This window comes from Ixodes scapularis, unplaced genomic scaffold (genome assembly GCF_016920785.2).
Source record: "Ixodes scapularis isolate PalLabHiFi unplaced genomic scaffold, ASM1692078v2 PGA_scaffold6__148_contigs__length_123643588, whole genome shotgun sequence".
Lineage (NCBI taxonomy): Eukaryota > Metazoa > Arthropoda > Arachnida > Ixodida > Ixodidae > Ixodes > Ixodes scapularis.
The window spans coordinates 23,158,672-23,178,005 of record NW_024609881.1 but is presented as its reverse complement, the minus strand read 5'-3'; the positions used below and the strand labels follow the sequence as shown (position 1 = coordinate 23,178,005).

The 19,334-nt window shown below is 45.3% G+C and overlaps 2 protein-coding genes and 1 long non-coding RNA gene across 3 annotated transcripts; all 3 read right to left on the bottom strand.

Moving 5' to 3' along the window:
• Nucleotides 1-1,389: 1,389 nt before the first annotated feature.
• On the bottom strand, nt 1,390-3,313 carry LOC120847398. Its single transcript, XM_040219137.1, has 5 exons — nt 3,244-3,313; nt 2,857-3,028; nt 2,527-2,675; nt 1,697-1,800; nt 1,390-1,566 (listed from the first exon to the last, which is right to left on the bottom strand). The coding sequence occupies exons 1-5, from the start codon at nt 3,311-3,313 to the stop codon at nt 1,390-1,392; spliced, it is 672 nt and encodes a 223-aa protein (XP_040075071.1).
• A 1,853-nt stretch (nt 3,314-5,166) lies between these two features.
• On the bottom strand, nt 5,167-11,563 carry LOC121048130. Its single transcript, XR_005798820.2, has 3 exons — nt 11,429-11,563; nt 10,886-11,200; nt 5,167-5,240 (listed from the first exon to the last, which is right to left on the bottom strand). It is a non-coding gene; the product is annotated as an uncharacterized LOC121048130 (long non-coding RNA).
• A 2,397-nt stretch (nt 11,564-13,960) lies between these two features.
• Nucleotides 13,961-17,031, bottom strand: LOC121048129. Its single transcript, XM_042294715.1, has 9 exons — nt 16,923-17,031; nt 15,704-15,766; nt 15,458-15,520; nt 15,212-15,274; nt 14,966-15,028; nt 14,720-14,848; nt 14,474-14,536; nt 14,228-14,290; nt 13,961-14,044 (listed from the first exon to the last, which is right to left on the bottom strand). Exons 1-9 carry the CDS (start codon nt 16,950-16,952, stop codon nt 13,961-13,963), a joined length of 621 nt encoding a protein of 206 aa, XP_042150649.1. The 5' UTR covers nt 16,953-17,031.
• Nucleotides 17,032-19,334: the final 2,303 nt, after the last annotated feature.

Below are 19,334 nucleotides of genomic sequence, written 5' to 3'. Positions count from 1 at the left end.
TCAACGGCGCGCTTTCATGACATACAGCTGACATTGTGGGTCTCCTGCCACCACTCGATTTGAAACACAGCTATTTACATGCATCGACTGTTTTAGCCACTGGCCTAGATTTCTGATTCCCATCATCACAGCAGAAACAATTGCAAAGACGTTTGTTGTAGGTTGGATTCGCTGATTTGGTGTGCTGTTATCAGTGACAACGGACCGAGCGCAACAGTTTGAATCTGCTCTGTTTCGGGAGCTCATGAAACTACTTGGATGCTCCCCTATTTTTACAACAGCATACGTCCTTGTGGCTCCTGACATTGTAGAAAGATTCTACTGCAACATTGGTGCTTTTGGGCCCCCGCATTGCTCACAAAGAAGGCCTCGGTTGCTGTCCTGCATAATTCATTACGCGTGCCTTTTTGCCTACGAGGCGAATTTATCGGCCCTGCTGGTCCAAGTCTCTCTGCCAACCCTGCCAGCTATGTTGCACAGCTCACGACGGCCATGCAAACTCTTCGAGCAACCACTTCTCAAAAACAGCTGCGTCAGTTACTGTACATATCTGATGAGCTCAAGCACTGCGCCCAACATTATGACAGTCCATTCAGGGTTATTGAGCGTCACAACAAGTACTTTCTACTTGACGTCAACAGACGAAGAAAAGACACTACATCAATTGGTTGCCTTAAACCAGCCCACCCCAATATTCTTTTTTCTTGCTTTAAGACTACACAGCATGGTCTTGCAATAGCCTCACTTGCATCCATGCCCCCTGTTCCAGCCGCTTCCACGGAAAATGTTCCTAATCACAAGTTACACAGGGCCCCTGACTCTCTGACGTTTCACCACCTGGGCACCTCTACCACTGCACTCTCGGACAGCTTTGTTGCTGGAGGGGGAGTAGTACTTGTAGCAGCCGCCATTTAGAAAAGAAATAAGTGGAGCAGGAGCGAGGCCAAGCTCGAGACCGAGCTAAGAATGCAGCAGCTTTTGATGTCATTGGACGCATATGTAAATACTTGTAAGTAAACCTTTGGGAGGGAGCACCGTTCTCTTCACCTTCTCACATATTTACAAGAACAGTGTCTTAAACAAGCAGCTTAATAATATTCTTACAAGACATTATAAAGAACATATATACATTCTACAATGCTGGACAGCCTACAGAGAAAATCATCTTGCAACTGGTGTGCACAGTATTCCATACATTTCCTATGTAATATAGACCTTCATAATCTCAACGAAGGAACAACCTAATGGATTTAGCTAAAATAAGGCAAAAAGTCATTTACAAGATTAAAAAATATGTATACAATGTTCCATGCAGCGACTCAGAAGTTAATGCTTCTGCATGAAAATGACAAAAAGAACACGGAAACTTATCTGTGCATGTCGCCGCTGTCACTTGTCTCTTATGCAGAAGTTTGAAGTGTCATGGAGTGATGTGGCAGCATCGGCGAGGCTTTGCCATTTTTGTATATAGGCCCAATCTAGCTTATATCGCGACTTTGCCTGCGATATGGTGCTGACCATCTCGTTGGTCAAAGCTCCCATGGTAGTACTGAATACTTGGGTGAACTGTACATGAGTATCGCAGAACTTGGTAATTCATCCTCCTCTGGTTGCCTGCCTCGACTTATGGCCTTGCAAAACGTTTTTTGCGTGCAGCCACAAGCTCCTCCTTGGATGGCCTTAGTCCAGGACTGACAAAGGATGGGGGAACTTTCGGTGGTCTCTCGGCAAGTGCCACTTTGAAAGTCGGGTGTGTCTTGCAGCGCTCCAGAACTTGTTGATGCAGTTTTTCCACATATCCTGGAATTCAGAAAGAGATAGTATTGAACAAGTATGTCTGCTCCTCGCAAAGAGAGTTACATTTATGTCATGGCGCCAAGCTCCGATTGGAGGATATAGCTGTAGCACTTGCTGCCTTGCCTTTCTCGTCTGCCAGAAATGCATAAATTCTTCGCATTTATGCCAAAAATAAATTATCTTAATGCTAAATCAGTAACTGCCACACTCGCTACAATGAAGAATATGCTCACGTCGGAGGTGCTTTCCACCGACACCAGCTAGACACTGATAGGGCCTGGTTACTCTCTTGCTACGACATAATGATATGTGTGCAATAACGGGTGGTGTGGCTGTTGATTTGCTCCGTCTCCCCTACGAAGCAATGATATTTTCCGATAATGGGCAGAGTGGAAAGCAGACCCCTCCCTCCATGATAACTGCGCCGCACTGATCTTTCCCGTGTGGAGAGGGATCAGTGCAGAGACCTTGTATCTAGGTGGTGTTGCTTCCACCCATCAAGGAGCATGCCATCCACCTGTGAGGACAGAGCTTTGTTACACAGCCATTGCTCCCTCTCACTTTCGTGAACTTTCGCTCTTTGAACAGAGCGGATGAGAGCTGCCCAAAATGTTTTATGCAGGGTAGTGCACACAAACTGTATACCTTTTGTGTACAGTTTGACAGGGCTTTTAAATTCTGTATTTTGACAAATTATCTTGAATTTTTTGGTTATTGAGCTACACTTACCAAAAGTCACGGGTGTCTTATGGGAGCACACAGTTAGTGCACCTTTTCGTGCTTTTGGGGCTTTCACATGCCACTGCTTGTGCCCCTCCCTTGTCTCAGCTTGCAGCCGAGCGCTGTTTTTGTTGAAATGCATTATGGCAATCGTAGTGCTGCAACATAATTGAAGCCGTTAATTCCTGAATGTCTTAATCACCTTGTGTAAAAACATGTTACTATATCTTTTTTGTGATGTCTGACGGCATTTGTTGGACTGTAAGCCGCCGCAACTGTCATTGCTTGCAATGTGATTTTCAGGATGGTTATATTTCCTTGCACCTTTAGGGCTCTTGCCGTGCAGCCATGCATTCGTAGGAAAACGCTGTTGATTTTGGTGCGAATCTGTTCAGAACGCTGTGAAACGACCCCAGGCCGTAGGTTTGTGCGTGAGGCGACAGCTGCCTGACGTCCTTCAAAAACAAGGGTGCTGTAGCAATCGCCTTCAGCTTCTTGTGGGCAGCTGAGCCTGGAGGGATTTAAGCATTCAATGTGTACATTGCAATTCGATAGCAAACTTTTCCTTTCAGATGGTATTTGTTCACTTAGACATGTTCTTAGCATAAATTAATTTATTAACAAGTTCCATTGCACAAATGTTTGCGAGCTATGTATAATTAGGATTTATATACGTAGAACTGTTTAGCACTGTAAACAGAATGCTCATATTAAAATTTTACAAACCAGGCGCAATCCACTGTTTTTCACCGAGGTCCTTGTGCATGCACCGCGGGTAGACTGGACCGTGGCCCATGTGGACGTCACAGACATGGTTGGTGACGCTCAGCCACACTGCGGTGAGCAACTCCCCGTCGCCACCACTGGCATTTGTGCACCACCACAAGTGATTGCACACAGGGTTCACCCAATGTGTCAGATCTTTGCACCCTGCGGTCTTGCTTGCAGCAGTGAGCTTCTTCCTGAGTCCTGTACAGAGACAAGCACCGCAACCAAAATGCTTGCAGTCGTGATGCCCCTTTCCTGATGGCAAAGTTTCCACTCTGTGCAAAAAATCTGTGTTTGGCTAGCAGATAGTGAATTAGCATGGCTGTGTACCATCTCATAAAGGGAAGAGGACACATTTAGTTTAACATTTTAGCTAGTCACAGAAACATTGCGATTAGAAGCTGCGCAATTAGAAATCATATTCTATGCTTTGAAAAGCTTTCGTATGAGGGCTCAGGTATTTTATTTCTCTTTGTGCTTGTCAAGATGGGATAGAATTATTATCAGCGGTCTCATTGAGAGCAGATAATCTATGGTAAGAACAGCATCAACCCTCTGGAAGGTTCAAGGTTTTGAGAAACTTAGCAAAGGGACAGAATGTGCAAGTTGTTTTCATTATCTAAAAAAAAAAGAAATTTCTTCTTTAGGATTACCTTTTACAGCATGCCACACATCAAACAGATGCAGGATTGTCGGCTCGTGTAGTTTCATATGTGCCTTGATTGCATAGTGTCTGTCAGTCGTGAAAGAGCGAATGATGACATCCCTCGACTTGAGGAACGCAATTCCACGGATACACCCCTCTTTTTCCATCTTGCTGCTTGCGCTTGCCTCTGGACACTGAAAACAAAAGATGTGTATAGTACATTTACCAACAACTAGCTCGCAGATTGCAACTGCTATGAGGGTTTTTACCTCTTTGACTCGAACCAGTTCACTGTGAAGTATCTTGCCCAATTGGTTTGAATAGAAGCTGTAGGTTAGAAATTTTGCACTGTGTCCTGGGGAATCACATCGTCCGTCTCCAGACAAGTCCATGGGCGCTCCTGCAAGCGCTGCCAGATGTTCATCTCTCTGGCTCTCCCAGACCTGGAAGCACATGTTGAAAATGACATTTGTAACAATGAAATTAGAAAAAGGTGTATGTCAACCAGACCAGAATACCGTAAGATAATGACCGAGCAAGTGCCCACTCAAAATTTGAAGATAATCGCGAAAAAATGGGGGATGCGCGCAAGTGCGGTCATCAATTTTTCATATATATGTACTGTGCATATTTTTTAGATGTTACGAATTTTGGGGAAGGGTGCTTAGTGCGGCATGGGCGGATGCACGGTATTCTATCGTAGAGTGCAGCAGCTTTTTTGTATGCCAGAAAGCATAACTGTGATGTTTTCCACTCCATATACATATATGCATGGAAGAAAAAATCAACTCAAAGGGGGCCTAATGCAGCTTGCACGGCCAAACAAATGCGATCACTCTAAAGAGGGCATGCTGCATTGTGTTGGGGTTGGTGCACAGCGAAAATTGGTGTTACTTAGGAAACTACATTACGACTGAAGCAGAAAAGATGTGCACTAACTGTTTGCACCGCAGGGAGGAGGTACGCTTCCTGTTACTCATGGAAAGTGCGTTCTGAGATGACCCGAAGGTTCATCAGCCGCATCATCCTGAGTGCTGGGGCAGGGCTCGAACCAGAGAACAGTATGCCAGCACAAAGATCAATGTTCCCAGCTGCCTTCCGTACCACGTATGGCCGGCTTGACCAAGAGTGCCGATCGCCATTGCAGCATTCCGTGAGAACAGTAAGGCAGCTCCCGCTCAAACTTAGTGATGGCTTGCAGAGTGCTAGACATGTTACGCACACCTTGAAACAGTCAAGCAGGCAGCTTTCATACACAATGTACTTGTTCTCCCCTTGTGGGTTGCCTTCATCGGTTTCCTCGTCCTCGCTGCAACAAAATATAACAGGGTTAAGTATAACCAGAATGGAAAAAATTTTATACATAATAAAGGCTCTCTTTAGGTTGCCGTTGTCAACTGGAACCCATCTTCTGTCATATCTTGCTGATGCTGCAAAGCTTTTTTTTATTTAAAGAATACTGCGGCTCACATCTGTGAGCCATAGCAGGGGTGGTTACATAATGGCATGATGTGATGTACTTATGAGCACTTTCTCGTGGCGGAAGCGATTGCTTCAACAAAAATATCAAGTGATGGGAGGGTGACTATTTCATTCGTCAAAGAATTCCATTCACTGATTGTCCGAGGAAAAAAAGAATATTTGAAGACACCGTGCTTAAGAGGATATTGTTTAATGGTCCTAGTATGGTTCAGTCTAGCTGATCCGCTTGATGAAAATTGTATGTATATATTACTACTGACATTAAAGATTCCATTAATAAAATAATATAAATTTCGCAGTCTGTCTATTTTAGCTCTAACCTCCAATGGCGGGATGTTAGCTTGCTCTAGTAAGCTCGAGGCAGACACACTATACCTGAACTTATTAAATATAAACCTTCCAGGCAGTCTTTGTACGCTTTCAAGTTTACTAATTCCTTCTGCCGTGTGCGGATACCATACTGTGTGCGCGTACTCTAGAATAGGTCGTACAATTGATTGGTAAGCAGCCTTCTTTGTTTCATTATCCGCAAATTTTAAGGTGCGTCTTAATGTGTATAATTTTGCCCTGGCCTTATTCGTTATGTCATCGATATGCTGGTTCCAAAGTTTACTGGTTATTGTCACTCCAAGATACTTATAGTGGTCAACAAATTTGATGGGAATCGCATCTATTGAATAGCAATATTTCAAGGGATTCTTTTTCCAAGTAATTGTCATTGCAACGGTTTTATCGTTGTTTATTTTCATTTGCCATTTATCTGACCATTCCTTAATTTTTAATAAAGCCTCATTAAGTGCTACCTGATCTTGAGGTGATTTTATTTTAGAGTAAATGACACAATCATCCGCGAATAATTTAACCGGAACTTGAACATCCTTAACGATGTCATTGATATAAATTAAAAATAAAAGTGGCCCCAGCACGGAACCCTGTGGTACCCCTGATGTTACTGGCAGAAGTGAAGAAGTCCCATCCTCAAGACATACATATTGCGATCTATTGGAGAGATAAGAGGTCATCCACGTAATTAACTGATCGTTTTTAAAAATGGCCGATAGCTTCAGAAGAAGTTTAGGATGCGATACGCGATCGAACGCCTTTGAGAGGTCAAGAAAAATTAAGTCAGCCTGCCCCCTGTCATTTATTCTATTTGCAAGTTCATGAAGTAGCTCAATTAGCTGTGTACTCGTCGATAATGATTTTCTAAAACCATGTTGGAACGGGGTAAGAATATTGTGATTATCAAGATATTGAATCATATGCGAAAACATTATATGTTCTAGAAGTTTACTACACGTACTAGTTAAAGATACCGGTCTATAGTTTGATGGATTGTTTCTGTCTCCAGATTTGTGAATTGGAATAATTTTCCCAACTTTCCATTGCATTGGTAGTACACCGTAACGCAGTGACACCTTAAAAATTATGAATAGATACTTCGAAATCCACTCTGCGTAACGTCTCAAAAACTCATTATGAATGGCATCAGCACCAGGACATTTCTTTGGGTCAACGTTATTTAATAAATGAAAAATGCCCTCCTCGGTGACTACTACGTCGATAATGCCTGGAGACGTATCGGGGGCTATTTCAGGGAGATGTCCGTCATCCACAGTATATATCGATTCGAAAAATGTGTTGAATTCGTTTAAACTTACTGTTGTTATCACTGTATCCCTCTTGGAAATCGAGACATATCTCCAAAATTTTTGCGGGGCATTTGAAAGAAATGATCTCAGCGTTACGTTATAAAAATATTGTTTTGATTCAGCTATCATTTTTTTTAGTTTGGCACTTAAGGTGGAAATTGCTTCATTAAGAGCGTGTACAGCACTATGTCGCTTTTTTTTTTTTTACTCGGGCAATCTTACGCTTCAGGTGAAGAATATCTCTACTAACCCATGGATTTTTCACATTTGTTTTCTTATTTCTGAAAGGCACGTATCGCTTGATACAGGTGTTAACAATGCTCACAAAGTACAACCATATTTGATCTACATCCGCGCCATAAGTATCCACATAATTAGTAAACCTTTCAAGTGACAGTTCCAAATGGTCCAGTATGGAAACATCATCAGCCTTTTGGTAATCCGGTACTCTAAAAAATTTGGTATTGTGAATATTCATAATTTTCACCGGTATATTCACTTCAATCATTTTGTGATCTGAAATACCCTCATGTATTTTACACGTATAATAAAGATCGCTCAACTTATCATTTAAAAACACAAGGTCAAGGATTGAATGGGAGCAACCCTGGCTTCGAGTGTACTCATGAACAACTTGTGTTAAGTTGTGAGAAAAGGCAACCTCCAGAAGAGCATCTCCATGTAAATGGTCAACAGTTCCAACCGTCATCTCGGACCAGTCTATGTTGGGTAAGTTGAAGTCCCCTGCTAGTATAAAATTTCCCCTGAAGTTTGTATAATTATCTAGCTTATCACTAAGAAGTGGAATGAGGTTTAATAGGGAATTTGGTGGCCTGTAGAATGCGCAAATTACATATGATACACCGTGTACAACGACCTTACACAACAAAGATTCCAAGTCAGACATGTCACACAGTTGTTTACAAGATATCTCCTGTCGGAAAAATATTGCCACTCCACCTCCTCTTGAGGATCTGTCCTCTCTCAACACGTTGTAATCAGGGGGGCATATTTCCGAATTTAATATATTAGCATTTAACCATGTTTCAGTGACTATCATTACATCAGGAGAATGCACCAGTAGTATCTGCTCTATATCCTCGACTTTGTTAGCTACACTCCTAGCATTTAAATTAATCAATTTGAACTCGCGACATTTCTTTCTCCGACGTCAATTTCTGTCATCCCCCGGTGTCCTTGTAATCTTCACCCTGCGCATCTGATCCATATCCCAAATATATGTTTCGTTATTAATGACCAGCTTATCGTACCGTAAAGACACCTTGTCCTCAGGTCTCCTTGAATCCTTCACCGTCATCCACAGCTGCTTTCTGATCATTTGTACCCTTCTGGAAAAATCATCTGATATAGAAATTGAAGTTCCCTTTAGCTTCCGCGCGTTTTTCAGAATATCAAGCTTCTGATTGAAATCATACAGCCTTAGGATGACAGGGTGGGATTTGTTAGGTGCTTTCCTACCAAGTCTGTGAATCCGTTCCACACTGGTCACTGTAACTCCCAGCTTATCTTAAATATTTCCTTTAAGGGAGGTGGGGAATAAATATGAAATTTCTTATTTCTAGAGATATCTGAACGAAATTTACAGACGGTGTTTATAGCACAGACATAAGAGTAACTGCAAAGTTTCATAGAGCTGTGCATATTATTTCTCAAGTTACAAATATTTATCAAAATCGTCCATATGCATTCCTTATCCCAGGTCTGGAGAATTTGAAAAAGGTAGTAGCGGCGTAAAATGTGTTATGATGACCCCTGGATACATTCCCCAGGGCATAACAGAGCCCTTTTTTTAAATTTCTTTGTTGAAACATTTTAACGCAACTTTGAATTTTGTGTAGTCAATGAAACCCACATTCACCAAATTTCATTTTTTTATTATAAATTTTAAGTACAGTTTTCTAAAAAAAGGGCTCTGTTATGCCCTCACAAAGTTATTAGAGAACAGAATAAAAAAGACAGCACGAAAATCCATTCATCAGTTCCTGAGATATCGCTGGGACGAGCAGCCACGAGTGAAAAAAATCCATTCTGAGAAAACAGCACTTGAAAGTTGCACGCAGATTTTCAGCTTTAGAATGACCCTGCAGAATAGTCAGTAAGTGTTCTTGCGCACTTTCTTCTTGTTCCGCGTTTCCAAATTCTCTTGATGTCGTTTGCTAACCTTGTGCAGACGTAGGGCATCTTTCTCGGCAGCTCGTTGGAGGGCTAGATGGGTCGGCTGAAGTTCCACTGCAACCGATATTTCTGCAGTTGCCTTGTAGCAGCCGGCGTTGAACCTCAACACCGCTTCATGCAGTGCAGTTTGCTGGCATAGCTCCAAGTTCGGCTTGAGCAATATCACAATGTCTAGCTTCTGCTTCGATCTCCTCACGTGTCAGGAAATGCGTCCACAGATGGGTGCTAGAAGACGCGCTCCTACTTGTCGCGGCAGGCGGAAGACGGGCGCTGGGACCCGCGATCTCGGGAGGAACCACAACGGTCGGCATGCTCGGTACTCCAGGCGTGAGCGGGGCGATGCGTTCTTCCTCGAAGACAGCCGATGGCACAGAAAATCCATCACTGGAAGTGTTGACGCGATCATCATTGACGGCACGCCGTGCAGAAACTTCCAACTTCGCCATCCGCACTAACTTCATGGACCGCTTCCGCGCGCCAAACGCATGCACCGTCTTGTACTTCGAACCCCGCATCATGTGCGACCACGAAACAGACGGGCACGCTACACGAAACTACTCGAAGAAAGTTCGGAAAACGATCGTAAAGATGGCGAAAAACGAAGTGGAGCTGACAAAGCAAGAGCGCGTGCAAGCAGACCACTACCAAAAGCAGACGACGCAAGCGGCAACAGCAGGAGAAACGGAAGAGGAGAGCGCTCCCAGCCAATAGAAATCGCGTCCCAGCCAATAGCAGTCGCGCGCTCCCCCGCACGCTCCTCGAGCGCGCGCTCTGTCCAATCGCGTTCTCGCGATTGCGACATGGAAGAACGGCGACCACGCCGTAACCACGCGGCCGACGCCATTTTGGGAGCTGGCAAAAAAAAGAGAAAGAATTCACGTTCAAAACAAGACTAAGATGGCGGCCGTCGGCTCAACGCGTCGAAAATGGCGAGCGCGCGAAGTTGGGGTTGATTTTGACGCTTGACCGTCACTTGGATGCTATTCAGGCCTCGTAAATAATTGTTTTTAAATATTTCCCCGTTGTATTTGGTGCTGATAATTACAGAGAAGGTAGTTTATGAGATATACAACCGAAAAATAGGGTTTTCTAAAAATCGACTTTTTCGCGATTTTCCGGTTTTCAAAGCCCGCGTCCCCCCTTAATACAGATTCTTTAAGTGATACCTCAGTTTCACCCTCTCGCTCATGTACACCGTAGACGATTCTATTGTTTCTCCTCCTGCGGTTTCCAAAACGTCAACCTTATCTGTCAGCCATCCTATTTGCTGTTTCAACTCCTTAACTTCAGTGGTACATTTTTCCATTTTTTCTGCACTTTTCGAAAATGCCTCCATTTTTCCTTCAATTGCAACCAACCGTTTACCAGTATCAGATATGTGCCTACCTAGAGCTTCTTTGATCGATGCGAGATCACGTGTGGATTGTTCTTGATTAGCTAGGATTTCTCTCAGCTGTTCCGAAACCGTTGGTCCCGGATTCGACTCTACATCTCCACTCAGCAACAACACCATGAGGCAAAAAGAATCAAAACACTCTGCGACCGAATGACACAACACCTGCGGGCAAGGCAGCACCACCAAAAACACACAATCGCTCTTAAATGATGATACATTTCTACGTACCTGCACGATAAAGACGAAAAGGTTCATTCGTGGCTGCATCGCTCGGGTGCTGCCGTGCCCACTGAAGCGCAAATCGAGGGGGGCGTTGTTCCAGAATCTCGCTGATACCGATGACCATTCGGCGTATGTCGGTGACATAGGGTTTAGTTCAAAAAACACAGTGTTGTTCCCGTTGGTGGTTTCCGCGTCACCTGATACGCCGTTGCTGTAGTGACCGCGACGAGTCATCTCTGCATCCAAGCAGGAGTCCGTTACGGGCCACTCGATGGTCCCTCTTCCATCGCGGTGGATGGTGCTGGCGTGAAAAGCAAGAGCCTGCACGAGATAGACGAAAAGGTTCATTCGTGGCTGCATCGCTCGGGTGCTGCCGCGCCCACTTCTGTATCTAATGATACAGAAGTGAAAGCACCATTGAAGACCGCATGGTCATACTAAGGCAAGGCACCCAAAACAGCTGACTAGTCATTCATCAGCTGTTGGTGGCTAGGAACACTTGGCTACTCTATTAAACAACCTATCACTTGCTGAAGGCCCTGTACTCACATTTCAGAACTCTTGTCGTACGATGGTTCATAGGCAGGGTCATATGTAGGATCATCGTTGTGGTACATGCTCGGTGGCTCTGAGGAAGGTGGTGAACTTGGGCGTTCACCAGTTAAGTCATCTTCTGGAGAGATGGTCGCAGCCTCTGGTCTGGGAAATTGGCTCAGGCTTCCAAATGGTTCGCGAGGTGGAGCCGAGAGAATAAACTCTGATGGAAGCGGCACTTGCATGGAAGTTGGGGATGAGGTGCCATGAAGCCGGTCTAGGAGATCGCAGGCTTCGCCCATTGCAGATATATCTGTTTGCACTGCACGTGACACACTTATGACCGTGTTCACTTGAACATCTGAAAAGGATGCAGGCCATTCGTAATCCCTGTGGCTGGCCCACACATATATTACAACCATTCACAATGAACTCAACACTTACATGCCGACCGAGTCTGCGGGCGTGTCTGTGTGAGCACCGAGCGAATTTTTCTTCGGACTTGTGTTGCTAGAGTCCTTGTCAGCCGTGGCTGCATCGACACAAAGAGAGAGTGATGATGGATCATAATTTCTGTTTATTGAACCGAGAAAACAAAATTGCGAATGCTAGAAATAGGTATGACTGACCATGGTTGCGTTCCTCGGCTGGAGGCACGTGCTGCGGGACATGCAGTCCTCGCTGCTCGCATCCTGCAGTAGAACCCTAACTTGATTCATGCTCATATACACAACTGATCACGCTGCTCGAGAAGCCCTGGGCTCAATTCGACACAACCCGATAGGGATCATGGATCATAATTTGTTTATTGAACCGAGAAAACAAAATTGCGAATGCTAGAAATAGGTATGACTGACCATGGTTGCGTTCCTCGGCTGGAGGCACGTGTTGTGGGACATGCAGTCCTCGCTGCTCGCATCCTGCAGGTACTTTGATAGACAACCCCAACTTGATTCATGCTCATATACACAACAAAACAGATAACGCTGTTCGAGAAGCCCTGGGCTCAATTCGACACAACCCGATAGGGATCATGGATCATAATTTCTGTTTATTGAACCGAGAAAACAAAATTGCGAATGCTAGAAATAGGTATGACTGACCATGGTTGCATTCCTCGGCTGGAGGCACGTGCTGTGGGACATGCAGTCCTCGCTGCTCGCATCCTGCAGGTAGTTTGATCGACAACCCCAACTTGATTCATGCTCATATACACAACAAAACAGATAACGCTGTTCGAGAAGCTCTGGGCTCAATTCGACACAACCCGATAGGGATCATGGATCATAATTTCTGTTTATTGAACCGAGAAAACAAAATTGCGAATGCTAGAAATAGGTATGACTGACCATGGTTGCATTCCTCGGCTGGAGGCACGTGCTGCGGGACATGCAGTCCTCCCTGCTCGCATCCTGCAGGTAGTTTGATCGACAACCCCAACTTGATTCATGCTCATATACACAACAAAACAGATAACGCTGTTCGAGAAGCCCTGGGCTCAATTCGACACAACCCGATAGGTATCATGGATCATAATTTCTGTTTATTGAACCGAGAAAACAAAATTGCGAATGCTAGAAATAGGTATGACTGACCATGGTTGCATTCCTCGGCTGGAGACACGTGCTGCGGGACATGCAGTCCTCGCTGCTCGCATCCTGCAGGTAGTTTGATCGACAACCCCAACTTGATTCATGCTCATATACACAACAAAACAGATAACGCTGTTCCAGAAGCCCTGGGCTCAATTCGACACAACCCGATAGGGATCATGGATCATAATTTCTGTTTATTGAACAGAGAAAACAAAATTGCGAATGCTAGAAATAGGTATGACTGACCATGGTTGCGTTCCTCGGCTGGAGGCACGTGCTGTGGGACATGCAGTCCTCGCTGCTCGCATCCTGCAGGTAGTTTGATCGACAACCCCAACTTGATTCATGCTCATATACACAACAAAACAGATAACGCTGTTCGAGAAGCCCTGGGCTCAATTCGACACAACCAGATAGGGATCATGGATCATAATTTCTGTTTATTGAACCGAGAAAACAAAATTGCAAATGCTAGAAATAGGTATGACTGACCATGGTTGCATTCCTCGGCTGGAGACACGTGCTGCGGGACATGCAGTCCTCGCTGCTCGCATCCTGCAGGTAGTTTGATCGACAACCCCAACTTGATTCATGCTCATATACACAACAAAACAGATAACGCTGTTCGAGAAGCCCTGGGCTCAATTCGACACAACCCGATAGGGATCATGGATCATAATTTCTGTTTATTGAACAGAGAAAACAAAATTGCGAATGCTAGAAATAAGTATGACTGACCATGGTTGCGTTCCTCGGCTGGAGGCACGTGCTGTGGGACATGCAGTCCTCGCTGCTCGCATCCTGCAGTAGAGCCCCAACTTGATTCATGCTCATATACACAACAAAACAGATAACGCTGTTCGAGAAGCCCTGGGCTCAATTCGACACAACCCGATAGGGATCATGGATCATAATTTCTGTTTATTGAACCGAGAAAACAAAATTGCGAATGCTACAAATAGGTATGACTGACCATGGTTGCGTTCCTCGGCTGGAGGCACGTGCTGTGGGACATGCAGTCCTCGCTGCTCGCATCCTGCAGGTAGTTTGATCGACAACCCCAACTTGATTCATGCTCATATACACAACAAAACTGATCACGCTGTTCGAGAAGCCCTGGGCTCAAATCGACACAACCAGATAGGGATCATGGATCATAATTTCTGTTTATTGAACCGAGAAAACAAAATTGCGAATGCTAGAAATAGGTATGACTGACCATGGTTGCGTTCCTCGGCTGGAGGCACGTGCTGTGGGACATGCAGTCCTCGCTGCTCGCATCCTGCAGGTAGTTTGATCGACAACCCCAACTTGATTCATGCTCATATACACAACAAAACTGATCACGCTGTTCGAGAAGCCCTGGGCTCAATTCGACACAACCAGATAGCGATCATGGATCATAATCTCTGTTTATTGAACCGAGAAAACAAAATTGCGAATGCTAGAAATAGGTATGACTGACCATGGTTGCGTTCCTCGGCTGGAGACACGTGCTGTGGGACATGCAGTCCTCGCTGCTCGCATCCTGCAGGTAGTTTGATCGATAACCCCAACTTGATTCATGCTCATATACACAACAAAACTGATCACGCTGTTCGAGAAGCCCTGGGCTCAATTCGACACAACCAGATAGGGATCATGGATCATAATTTCTGTTTATTGAACCGAGAAAACAAAATTGCGAATGCTAGAAATAGGTATGACTGACCATGGTTGCGTTCCTCGGCTGGAGGCACGTGCTGTGGGACATGCAGTCCTCGCTGCTCGCATCCTGCAGGTAGTTTGATCGACAACCCCAACTTGATTCATGCTCATATACACAACAAAACTGATCACGCTGTTCGAGAAGCCCTAGGCTCAATTCGACACAACCAGATAGGGATCATGGATCATAATTTGTGTTTATTGAACCGAGAAAACAAAATTGCGAATGCTAGAAATAGGTATGACTGACCATGGTTGCGTTCCTCGGCTGGAGGCACGTGCTGTGGGACATGCAGTCCTCGCTGCTCGCATCCTGCAGGTAGTTTGATCGACAACCCCTACTTGATTCATGCTCATATACACAACAAAACTGATCACGCTGTTCGAGAAGCCCTGGGCTCAATTCGACACAACCAGATAGGGATCATGGATCATAATTTCTGTTTATTGAACCGAGAAAACAAAATTGCGAATGCTAGAAATAGGTATGACTGACCATGGTTGCGTTCCTCGGCTGGAGGCACGTGCTGTGGGACATGCAGTCCTCGCTGCTCGCATCCTGCAGGTAGTTTGATCGACAACCCCAACTTGATTCATGCTCATATACACAACAAAACTGATCACGCTGTTCGAGAAGCCCTGGGCTCAATTCGACACAACCAGATAGGGATCATGGATCATAATTTCTGTTTATTGAACCGAGAAAACAAAATTGCAAATGCTAGAAATAGGTATGACTGACCATGGTTGCATTCCTCGGCTGGAGACACGTGCTGCGGGACATGCAGTCCTCGCTGCTCGCATCCTGCAGGTAGTTTGATCGACAACCCCAACTTGATTCATGCTCATATACACAACAAAACAGATAACGCTGTTCGAGAAGCCCTGGGCTCAATTCGACACAACCCGATAGGGATCATGGATCATAATTTCTGTTTATTGAACCGAGAAAACAAAATTGCGAATGCTAGAAATAGGTATGACTGACCATGGTTGCATTCCTCGGCTGGAGACACGTGCTGCGGGACATGCAGTCCTCGCTGCTCGCATCCTGCAGGTACTTTGATCGACAACCCCAACTTGATTCATGCTCATATACACAACAAAACAGATAACGCTGTTCCAGAAGCCCTGGGCTCAATTCGACACAGCCCGATAGGAATCATGGATCATAATTTCTGTTTATTGAACAGAGAAAACAAAATTGCGAATGCTAGAAATAGGTATGACTGACCATGGTTGCGTTCCTCGGCTGGAGGCACGTACTGTGGGACATGCAGTCCTCGCTGCTCGCAACCTGCAGTAGAGCCCCAACTTGATTCATGCTCATATACACAACAAAACAGATAACGCTGTTCGAGAAGCCCTGGGCTCAATTCGACACAACCCGATAGGGATCATGGATCATAATTTCTGTTTATTGAACCGAGAAAACAAAATTGCGAATGCTACAAATAGGTATGACTGACCATGGTTGCGTTCCTCGGCTGGAGGCACGTGCTGTGGGACATGCAGTCCTCGCTGCTCGCATCCTGCAGGTAGTTTGATCGACAACCGCAACTTGATTCATGCTCATATACACAACAAAACTGATCACGCTGTTCGAGAAGCCCTGGGCTCAATTCGACACAACCAGATAGGGATCATGGATCATAATTTCTGTTTATTGAACCGAGAAAACAAAATTGCGAATGCTAGAAATAGGTATGACTGACCATGGTTGCGTTCCTCGGCTGGAGGCACGTGCTGTGGGACATGCAGTCCTCGCTGCTCGCATCCTGCAGGTAGTTTGATCGACAACCCCAACTTGATTCATGCTCATATACACAACAAAACTGATCACGCTGTTCGAGAAGCCCTGGGCTCAATTCGACACAACCAGATAGGGATCATGGATCATAATTTCTGTTTATTGAACCGAGAAAACAAAATTGCGAATGCTAGAAATAGGTATGACTGACCATGGTTGCGTTCCTCGGCTGGAGGCACGTGCTGTGGGACATGCAGTCCTCGCTGCTCGCATCTTGCAGGTAGTTTGATCGACAACCCCAACTTGATTCATGCTCATATACACAACAAAACTGATCACGCTGTTTGAGAAGCCCTGGGCTCAATTCGACACAACCCGATAGAGATCATGAATCATAATTTCTGTTTATTGAACCGAGAAAACAAAATTGCGAATGCTAGAAATAGGTATGACTGACCATGGTTGTGCTCCTCGGCTGGAGGCACATGCTGGGGACTGCACAATCTTCATTGCTTGTGTCCTGGAGACAAATTATTTGGAAAAATTTACCTTGTGTGGGACAAAAGGAAAAAACTAGAAATCTGGAATCATGATCAACTGCACAAATCGCTTTTCTGAAACCTAACAAAATAAACTCGTCACTAAACAAACAAAAAAAAACTCTTTTTATAATAGTTTTAGAGACCTGCAATCACTCTAGGCGCGCGCGAGAGCGGGCTTCAAAGTGGCAGTGCGAGCACCCGCTACACAAGCGTTGCCAGAAAATACGGTCCACGAAAACTCTCTGATAGATAGTTTAAGTAAATCAAGTTTTTAGGCAACGCTGCTTGTAGCAGGAGCTCGTGCTGCCACTTCGAAGCGTGCTCTGAAGCGCAAGCACGGGGCTAAAGCGGAGGTAGCGGGCCTCTGAAAACCATCTACTAAAGCTCCCTATTGAGCGTTATATGCGTAAACGTAATTGGCTGGCGGTCATGAGCAATTAGTTTGTCGCAGTGTCTAGCGTTACGTCAGACGGAACCCGAAATTAATTTAGTTACGTCCGACGTAACTTTACCCCAAGATTTCGAGTTAGTCCGACGTAACGCAATATGAAAATTGAAAATACGTCCCCGGTCTCAGCAGCCCCGATACACGAGGAACATCAACAAACCTGGAGGCACAGAGGGAGTCGCGATTTAAGCAATTAATGAATGCTGCATCGGACGTAACGAAGTAGTAATTCACGCTATTTTTGTATTTACGTCATGTATCGGCCGTAAAGCGTAGCATTCAATAAGGCCGCGTGGGCGGGTTTGGGGCAAAGTTACGTAGGACGTAACTTTAATTTATATTTCTGGTTTAGTGGACGTAACGCTAAACACTGCGATTTTTATTTCGGGTTCCTGCGGACGTAACGCTGGACGCTGCGTTATTCACTGCGCGAGATCGTACACTTACGATAATATGTAAAATCTCGTATGTTAATTGTATGAAAGACAGACACCATTTCAGCAGTGGCCGCAGAGTTATTGAAATTAAGCAAATAATAATCAACACATAAATACACTCACCCGCTTCGGCGGGGACGGTGGGGACTCATCGCGCGGTGCAACGGAAGGGATAGCATCCTTCCTCAAACGGGGTCGCTTCGCACCTACGCCCAGACTCCGGCTAACCTGAAGGTTCTGTTCAAAGTCTCCTGACCGAAAATGCAGCGAACAAATTCTGACGCCATCGCCGAGACCTCTGCGCAAGACAAGGCTGTTCAACCAGAGGCTTTGCAATGCTTCGTCGCTTGGGAGTAGGTGAAAACTAGAGTTGCCCGAACGATCACGGGTCTTCAGTCGACCGTTTGAACATCCTTCAACAGCGCACAAATTTGGCATGGCTACCGTGCCGTGTTCCTAAAGTGAACACGGCACCGCCACCTAAAACCAAAAGTCTCCCGCGTGTGCCGCGCTGTGTTCTTTATTTTATGTGTTTTGTTTCCACATAGTTGCTCGTTGCCCGTTTCGCGTGAAGTGTAGCAAATAGTAAAATAATTATGGTGTTTTATTTACGGTTTAGTAATTATTTTCGGTTCGGTTTATAGTTTTCATGGTTATTCAAGTGGAATTAGAACAGTGTTCGTAAAAACCACGAACCAAAGCGAGACCGGGGGCACGTCTGTCGTTTCGACCAATCGCTGACGCGTCTCTTGTGACGACAAACTTCCAGGCCCCGCAGGGTCACGTGACCTCCGCTTCTGCTGGTTTCTCCCGCAACGCTCGGGGCGTCGCCTCGATCGGTCCCGGTGCGATTATCACCGCGACTGTTTAATTGATTTGCGCGGCACACAGGCGCCGGTTTCGGCTGAAATCTGGGCGACGTAGCCTGGAACGTTCCCGGAACCCAGTCCAATCACTAAAAAAATATCCGAAATTGCCTTCATTGTCCATCGTTCCTGTCTGTGTGACAGAAGGCATAGTTAACAAGGAGCGGTCTGAAGAACTTTGTGCAGACAAGATGGATCAGTTCACGGCAATGTGCCTTGTTGTTCGTTGGGCAGAGCAGCAAAGGAGAGTCATACACTGCTGGCAGTGCAAACTTCACAAAAGTTTCGAGGGGCTGCCAATTCCTGAGGTTGTACGACAACACATCCGCTGCAAACATCCTGAGGACATTGAGAAGGTGGGCAAGGTCATCTGATGGATACAAAAGGCCTCCCCGGTCCAGGTGGTTTGTGATCCCTTGCAAGGCACTGTTTGTCTTCGGCTTTGTGAGAAGAGGTATGCAGAAGAAGCATGAAAAGTGTTCTTGTACAACACGGGCAATGTAGCCCCCAACGTGCGCTGTCGCCGACAGCTCGAAGCTTGGCGGGTATTGTACGTTGGGATCTGACAGCTTTTCT